The sequence below is a fragment of the Cydia strobilella genome, chromosome 9 (assembly GCF_947568885.1).
Source record: "Cydia strobilella chromosome 9, ilCydStro3.1, whole genome shotgun sequence".
Lineage (NCBI taxonomy): Eukaryota > Metazoa > Arthropoda > Insecta > Lepidoptera > Tortricidae > Cydia > Cydia strobilella.
Genome location: NC_086049.1, coordinates 5,753,792 through 5,762,613, shown reverse-complemented (window position 1 = coordinate 5,762,613; position 8,822 = coordinate 5,753,792). Strand labels below are relative to the sequence as shown.

Here is an 8,822-nt window from a genome sequence, read left to right as displayed (position 1 = left end):
CGGTTCTATAGTGCAACCCGACCAAAGAATATAATACTGAACCCGACGGCGGCGTCCCGACATGCTCTTAAACCGCCTATAACGGCGTTAGAATCGCAACCGTCCGTAACACGCAAGGGCATGGAGACTGTATAAAGGAGCCAAATCTCTATGTATGAAAAGTGTCCATCAAAAAACAGTAATTAGGCGGCGCCACCATAAACCGAAATACTACCAAAACCACCTACGTAATTTGGTCGGGTTATTTGTTGCCTTATATGGTTCATGTTATACTCATGTCCCAGAGCCTAACTAGCGCCACCGGAGAGATTAGGAACTATTATTTAAAGCTTAACGCGGTCACTTTTACAACAATTCTGCCATAAGAGATTGCGATCCTTTCTATACCATCCATACGCAAGGGCCTGACAGTCCTGACACTCTTTGATAGAGAAAGATAGTCTTATTGCGATTCCTATAAGAGGAAAGAGAAAATGGTGCCATGCTTTGTCCTTATCACCGACCGGGTGGCATCATAGGTAGGAGGCGATGGCGAAATACCGAAATGTATAAGAGTGAAAGAGAAAAAATCCTATGCTGCCCAAATTTTATATGAATATTCTTTCTCTTACCCCTGGTCGCTCGGTGGCGCGTCTATAACTACTTATATATACTATGTCTATGGTAACACGCGATTTGCCGCCACGGTTGCTAACCGCAAGTGAGTATAGCCCTTATTTTAAAATGGGAATTTTTATTTTTACCGCTTGTACAAATCAGGTAATAAACTTAAAAATATAAGATTAGAGCTAAGAATATTGTAATTCTTGTTCCTTATGAAAATAAACAGTTTAAATTTTTTTTTTTTTAGGTAATATGACCAAATTAAAAAGTCGCTGGTATTCAACACTGCTCCATATTTGCAACTATTATACTTACTCTTTGCTTGCAACACTAGCGCTAAACGTCAAATCCTTGGAGTCTTCAGAGTCTTGTCTTTTCAATTTGGAAGTATATATGTGATTTTAAGGAATAATCGGAAACCGACGTCTTTTTCACCTTGTAAATGTATTAATTAACATACAGAACAGAGCAAATTAATGCAAAATGTTTTTACAACTTTAGTTATAAGCGAAGTTTCGACTCCTACGAGTGTGTTCCGCGCGTGAAACTAGTAAAATCGGTTTCCATGTTTTGGGATCATGTTTACCGTAACAGGCATATCATGCAGGAGTTCGAGGATCTAGAAGTGCACAAAACCAGTGTTTCTGTATTTGTAGCGTTGTTTTACTTAGAAATGCTGTATATTCTGATTATGACGCTGTCAATATTGAACCGACTCAATCAGAATATGCCGTCGTAAATCGTCGAAGATTTCTCTGTATACCTCAACAGTAAGTTATGAACATTTAGGTTAATTACTAATCGTGATTGCTATTTACCTAAATGAGTTTATTGAACTTCTATTAATCATTGCTTCAGCAGTGGAGCTCCATACTGAAGTGTTATTAAAATTATGATTATAGAATGATATTTTTTAATGTTTTACTGCAACATGTGACAAAAATATTTACTAACAGACTCGAAGCATGTTATTGAAGTTGTTTATGGAATATTTTTTAAAGAGTACAATATTAAATTCTATCTATTTAAAAGTAACAAAACTGAGATGTTGGAACATGTTATACTTCCCGCCTACACACAACCAACACCCATTAAATAAGAAATCAATGTTAGTGAGTTGCTTAACAACTGAACCTTAGCACATTAGCTATAATTATACTTGATTGAGACTGAAATCAAATTGTACCTTTATACAAAGTCAGTTATAATCTCTTTAGAAAAAATACTCCATTTAAACATTGTTGTGAATTAGTTAATATTAATATTCCTAAAAAATATTTAAAAAAGAAACTAGATTCCTTAGTGATTTTCAAGCTTTTCACATTCACTTGCTTGCTACTTGGGACATGACCTTGTTGCTTACTATCTCATGACATATCTTAATGTTTTATCTATTGTATGTACAAAATTTAAATTTAAATGTACAAAACAACTCTGTGTCAGATCCTTGAACTAGCATAACTACTACTAACTAATATCATTCTTAGAAAAATACTACTAATACTTAGAATCATTCAAAACTAATTAGAAAAATATGTTATAACTTGGGGCTATTTGTTGCTTTTGGCCAAATCTGCCAGATAACATGGCTGTTTGAGTAACAATGAGGCTTGAATTCTGATATAGTTAGTGCCATTCGCGGTTATTAGGAATTTTAACTAATCGAAGACCCTTATTTGTTTTGAAATACCCATCCAACAACACTCCACACCCTAGGTAATTGGCCAAAAAAAAATTGTGTAGGGGAGGTACCCTAAAAAATATATTTGTTTAGTTATAGTTTTCTACTTTGTTGCCGTGAATGATTTATGTATCCATGCCATGCCAATTTGCATCTTACTAGCACTGACGATCACAGAGCAAAGCTGCAGACCGACAGACAGACCGCATTGCAAAACTATAAGGGTTCCTAGTAGACTATGGAACCCTAAGAAATGGTGTTAATAAATTATTTTGACTTGCAGGCAATAAATTGACAATGACTGACATTAAGATAAAGGAGCGGCTGTACCTCTCAAAGCCAGACGACATCTATGTAGACCATCATCAGCTAATGCAGCATCAGGTTGATGCTCTCCGGCTGCTCTATGCCCAATTTAAAAAGGTAAAATTAGAGGGTAGGCTGGTGACTAGACCATCCTAATACCCACTTTGGTTTTTTGATGCTGGTATTTAAACCTAAAACTACACATACTAAGGATTGAAATAACCAGTTAAATTGTAATAACTGTAATAACACACACAATTTTACACAATTTTTTAAAGTAAAGTTTATTATAATCTAATATTTTTTTAGAAAACGGGTGGCGTGATTCTCAACGATCCCAGCGGCTACGGGAAGACGGTGGTGGCGGTGCTGTTCCTGCAGGCGCTGCAGCAGATCCTGCCGTCGCCCGCGCTCGTACTGTGTCGCCCGGGGGAGTTACAAGCCTGGCGACACCACTTCAACACCTGGGCCACCACGGAAGGTCAGTACAGAGGGTCTACCGTGAACAACGGGTGGCGTGATCCTCTACGATCCCAGCGGCTACGGGAAGACGGTGGTGGCGGTGCTGTTCCTGCAGGCGCTGCAGCAGATTCTGCCGTCGCCCGCGCTCGTACTGTGTCGCGCGGGGGAGTTACAAGCCTGGCGACACCACTTCAACACCTGGGCCACCACGGAAGGTCAGTACAGAGGGTCTACCGCGAACAACGGGTGGCGTGATCCTCAACGATCCCAGCGGCTACGGGAAGACGGTGGTGGCGGTGCTGTTCCTGCAGGCGCTGCGGCAGATCCTGCCGTCACCCGCGCTCGTACTGTGTCGCGCGGGGGTGTTACAAGCCTGGCGACACCACTTCAACACCTGGGCCACCACGGAAGGTCAGTACAGAGGGTCTACCGCGAACAACGGGTGGCGTGATCCTCAACGATCCCAGCGGCTACGGGAAGACGGTGGTGGCGGTGCTGTTCCTGCAGGCGCTGCGGCAGATCGTGCCGTCGCCCGCGCTCGTACTGTGACGCACGGGGGAGACACACTACTGGCGACACCACTTCCACACCTGGGCCACCACGGAAGGTCAGTACAGAGGGTCTACCGAGAACAACGGGTGGCGTGATCCTCAACGATCCCAGCGGCTACGGGAAGACGGTGGTGGCGGTGCTGTTCCTGCAGGCGCTACGGCAGATCGTGCCGTCGCCCGCGCTCGTACTGTGACGCACGGGGGAGACACACTACTGGCGACACCACTTCCACACCTGGGCCACCACGGAAGGTCAGTACAGAGGGCGTGCCCCTGCCGTGAAAATATTATCGAAATCTCGTTGTCTGCCTCTCTATTGCTCGAATATGCAAGACATCGAAATTTCTATTTTCGGTTATCGCGGTAGGCCCTTAGTTTACACATCTTTCAAGATTATTTTATTCTTATTATCTATTAGTTTCATTAGAAATTAGGCATGAAGAAAGGTTTAAAGTTGACTGATGAAGAGGCAGGTGTAAACAAAGTATTCAAAATATCTGTACTTTACAGAGTACTCAAAAATGTTAGAATATTGTGAAGATGCAAGTCTTTAAAATATCGTTGAGTTCAGATATTTGTGAGCACCGTGTTGGCTCCGATATATCTAATGGCGTCGTCACATATTTTTTTATCACACTCGCTCAGTAAATGTAGAATTGCATGCAGACTTAGTGGGAACTATAGAAAAAGCGTTTTCCCTAGGGAGTTATGAAGTTTCTAGTATTATATTTAATTAACAGTTTTTTGTCTTTATACTTCATTTTTGTAGCGCAAGTGTGATGAAAAACATTGTGTGTAACTCGGGGCGTAATAATATTGCAAACTCGAGTCTATAAATCGCTTCGGCAAGCCGTCGCCATTTAACTATATTCTCGTTTGCAATATTTAACTTACGCCCAATGTTGCACAATGTACTATAACAGTGGTCAGTAACTAATTAAAATTCCTTGGACTTAAACAGGTCCTAAAGCCAGTTCTATCAAAGCCAAATACGCGATGACATAATGTTATCCTAATAATTGCCTTTTACTATCGGGGCTACTTATAAATGGTCATATTTAGTATCCGAGATCCGAGCGCCGATTAGTCGGTCAAATCTATAAACGTTACAGATGTAGTTTTCCATCGTATTTCCGAAACGTTCGTATTTTTATGCTACTTCAGTCAACCTCAATACTTTTTGTACCGAGACTGACTGAAATAGCAAGGTATATTCAGGTAATTAAATCATAAAACCACATTAAACATTATTATATTACTACATTAGTTAACATTAAAAATATATATTGTATATAATATTAAAAAAAAATATATATATATATATATATATATATATATAATATTAAAATCAATTGTAATTAACATATTTTCAGTAGAAACTTACCACATATTTTTATTGAATTCCAGACGTAATTTTCGAGTCCTCCAACCCGTACGTGAAGAAGTCCATCTTCGTAAACACTCGGCAGCAGCTGCCGTCGCTGTGCCGCCGCACCTGGTCCGTCGTCGTGGTCGACGATGAACTGCCGAGGGCGCTGCAGGCCGACTTCAAGATATATCTCACTAATGAAGACATGAAGGTATGTGTAGAGAGGACGATAGAATACTGTACAAACGGGTGTCCTGGCGACCCTGCCGAGGGGTCTACAGGAGGACTTCTAGATATAATATATCTCAGTAATGAAGACATAAAGAGGTATGTCTTCATTTGTAAAATATATAAAGCAGATATCTGTAGGAAACTGTCTAGTCGAGGGTCATGCCGACCCTGCCGACATATACCTCGCCAGTGACCGTCATAAAGGTATGTCTAACTGTAGAAAAGACATTAGAAAACTCATATCAGGCTAGATAGGACCATAATTTTTTTCCAATTTACTACCCTGATGTATCTGGTTTTACTATACTAAAATGACAAATTCTATTATCGACAACAGAATTTAGCTAGTCTTAAGTGTTTGGCTTAGCTTAGAAGATACAAATTGTAATTATGATAGGTATTTTGTACTTACATTATATTCATCCCAAATAATTCGTTTAGAAGACCTCATACCTCATGTCGCTTCATCTTATGGATCAAAAGTGGACTAAATTGTTTATATTATTGTTACAGGAAAATTTGATCACCTTTGCTTCAATATACCAATGGATGTTCCCCAAAGGACCAGAGTTCGACATCAAGCAAGTCACGGGACATAAAAATGGACCCACGGTTTTCGACAAAAAAGCCTATTTACTCGATTTTTTCTTTGAAGGAATTGTATTTAGAAGCAAGAATTTCACGCCGTTTAAGAAACCAGAGGTATGTAAGCAGGTTCATTTATATACCCCGTTTTTTAGGGTTCCGTACCTCAAAAGGAAAAAACGGAACCCTTATAGGATCACTCGTGCGTCTGTCTGTCTGTCTGTCCGTCACAGCCTATATTTTTTTTTTTTTATATACCACGTCGGTGGCAATCAAGCATACGGCCCGCCTGATGGTAAGCAGTTACCGTAGCCTATGGACGCCTGCAACACCGGAGATATTACACGCGCGTTGCCGACCCTTTAATAACCCGTACACCCCTCGGGAAAACCTCGGCAGGGAGCTCATTCCACAGCCGAAGCGTACTTGCTCCGAAACTACTGGACCTATTAAGTTGAAATTTGGTATACATATGTATGTTTGTGACCCAAAGACGGACATGTAACGTAAACAAATGAATTTTAAACACGGGGGCCACTTTTGGGGGGGTAAATGAGAAAATTAAAAAATAAAGTTTTTCAAACTATATCGTGTTACATATCAAATGAAAGAGCTCATTGTGAGAATCTCAAAAATATTTTTTTATAATTTTATGATAAACAGTTTAGAAGTTATTCAAGCAAATAGGCAAAAAATGACCATCCCCCCCCTTTATCTCCGAAAATACTGGGTCTAAAATTTTGAAAAAATACACAAAATAGATCTTTACCTAGAGATTACAGGAAAACCTATTAGAAATGTGCAGTCAAGCGTGAGTCGGATTTAATTACTTAGTTTTTGATCCGGCCCCTACGGGTTTTTTAAAGACATTTCACTCACGTTTCACATAAAAAATACATTGTTTAAATTATGTCATGTACGGAACCCTTGGAACGCGAGTCCGACCCGTACTTGGCCGGTTTTTAAAGATTATAATTCTAACCTCAAAACTAGTGGTAATTAACTTTTTCTTCCGAAATGCCTCCTATGATATCTAATATTGTAATACAAATTTGTATTGTATTGTAAACGACACTATAATTCGGTGCATAGTTACTGACGATTTAATTTTGGAGGAAAAAAGTTACTGCTACTTTTGAGGTTATTAAATTTCTAATCTGCAAAAAAACGGACTTTAGTATATTGAATGGATTAGCATGCCTATTTTGGCAGTTCCCAACCCGCAGTGGTCCGTTATAAGGACTATAGCCCAAATCCTCTCGCACATGAGAGGAGGCCTGTGCCCAGCAGTGGGACTAGTTTGGGCTGAATTATTATTATTAATTATTTTAATATGGTTTAACCGTAAAACCCTACTTTATATGCTACTACTGGTACTAGAGAACAACACTACCCGTTTCAGCATGGATCAGTTTCAGTAGCAGATGCAGAGGAGAAGGAGAGGGAATTGTTCGAATACCAAATTTTGGCTAGGCTCTAGTTTTCACAAAAGCATCAAACCCAGAGAGCAACAAGTATTTTACTAATTTAATACAAAATTATAGTGTATTCCTTCCATTTTCAGACACAAGCACCTCCCGCACCGATAGTAATTGAACCACCGCGGATATCACGGAAAAACAAAGACGCAACCGGGACGAAAATAAAGCGCTCCAAAACCAGAATAGAGGCGGAGTCCATCCATGCGGCCAAAATACCGAGAACCGAACCTACAGAGAGGAACTCCACTATCACATCTAAGGACTACTACACAGAAATGGACGTCGAAAGCTTCATCAAAAACGAAAAGCCGATAACAGGAGGAGGCGTTGAAGAATTCATGGATTTCCAAGCGATGATAAAATCTGATACAGATAATTTTAAAGATATAGTTAAAAATGAAAGATTGAACGGTGATCAGGTTACTATTACTGAGGAGAATACAGACGTGAACACCGCTGACTATCAGAATGCGATAAATGATATAGTTAATAATGAAAATGATGAAAGTATTGAAGAAAGTTATGAGGATATTGATGTTAGGGTTACGGAAAGTGATTCGGATACAGGAAAGGCTAATAATAGTGTAAATGTGAGTACAGAGAATGATGCAGAAGTTACAAGTGTAAGTAATAGTAAGATAGAAATACCCAATTTAGAAGAAAATAAGGATGAGACAATACAAGTAGTTAATAATGAATCGAAGAAAGATCTTGAAACTAAACTAACTGAATTGGAAGAGAAGACTTTAAATAAGTTTAAGGGATCGCTTTTAGATAGCATATTCTGAATAAGTATATTTAATCGATAGATGTCAGATGTTTGCATTTTAAAAAGTAAGAGAATATGAACTGACTGCTTAGGATGGTATAACATCTGTCCAATTTCTTTGTCCAATGTGCATTGCGTCTCACTCTCTCATTAAGCAAAATGTGAGACGCAAATACACATTGGACAAAGATATTGGACGGACGGAATACCATCCTAATAAGTGCATTATTACTCAATAAAAATAATGATGGTGATGATGTAATTTGTAAGCAAACGAAATCAACCATACTCATGGTTAATTTCGTTTGCTTACAAATTAGGCACTTGAGAACACTTGTACTAACTATAGGGCATGTACAGTCGCCATCAGATATATCAGAGCGGCCGAGGTGCTCACAAATATCTGAACACGCACTCTAACGCCTTGTCAATAGAGTCGTGTTCAGATATTTGTGAGCACCTCGGCCGCTCCGATATATCTGATGGCGACTGTACAGTCGAAGGCAAAAATATCGATCCAGACAAATGGCTCAAAAATATGTGAACACGACTTTATTGTCTAAGGTGTAAGAGTGTACACATATTTTTGAAACTTTGGGAATGTATATATATTTATGCCCTTGACTGTACTGTACTACACAAAAGACAAAATCATGTAATTTTTGTGTACTGATAATTATCGAAAATCCTATAAAAACATTTTTAGTCTATGATTTCAGTACAAGGTAGACTAACTATGAATTGGGAATTGGTTTAAGATGAACTAACTATAACTACATGTGTA

General features: G+C 39.1%; 1 protein-coding gene across 1 annotated transcript; it reads left to right on the top strand.

Annotated features, from left to right (window-relative positions):
• Positions 1 to 1,233: 1,233 nt before the first annotated feature.
• LOC134744130 (uncharacterized) lies at positions 1,234 to 8,400 on the top strand. The gene is made up of 6 exons (XM_063677827.1): positions 1,234 to 1,373; positions 2,568 to 2,707; positions 2,900 to 3,071; positions 5,011 to 5,183; positions 5,717 to 5,905; positions 7,353 to 8,400. The coding sequence occupies exons 2-6, from the start codon at positions 2,582 to 2,584 to the stop codon at positions 8,055 to 8,057; spliced, it is 1,365 nt and encodes a 454-aa protein (XP_063533897.1). The 5' UTR covers positions 1,234 to 1,373; positions 2,568 to 2,581; the 3' UTR covers positions 8,058 to 8,400.
• Positions 8,401 to 8,822: the final 422 nt, after the last annotated feature.

Bases quoted from the DNA above. Each gene is read 5' to 3' on its own strand.
- LOC134744130 (XM_063677827.1), top strand. From the start codon at position 2,582: ATGACTGACATTAAGATAAAGGAGCGGCTGTACCTCTCAAAGCCAGAC. The intron at 2,708-2,899 runs GTAAAATTAGAG...ATATTTTTTTAG, and splicing joins TCTATGCCCAATTTAAAAAG to AAAACGGGTGGCGTGATTCT. The intron at 5,906-7,352 runs GTATGTAAGCAG...TTCCATTTTCAG, and splicing joins CGCCGTTTAAGAAACCAGAG to ACACAAGCACCTCCCGCACC.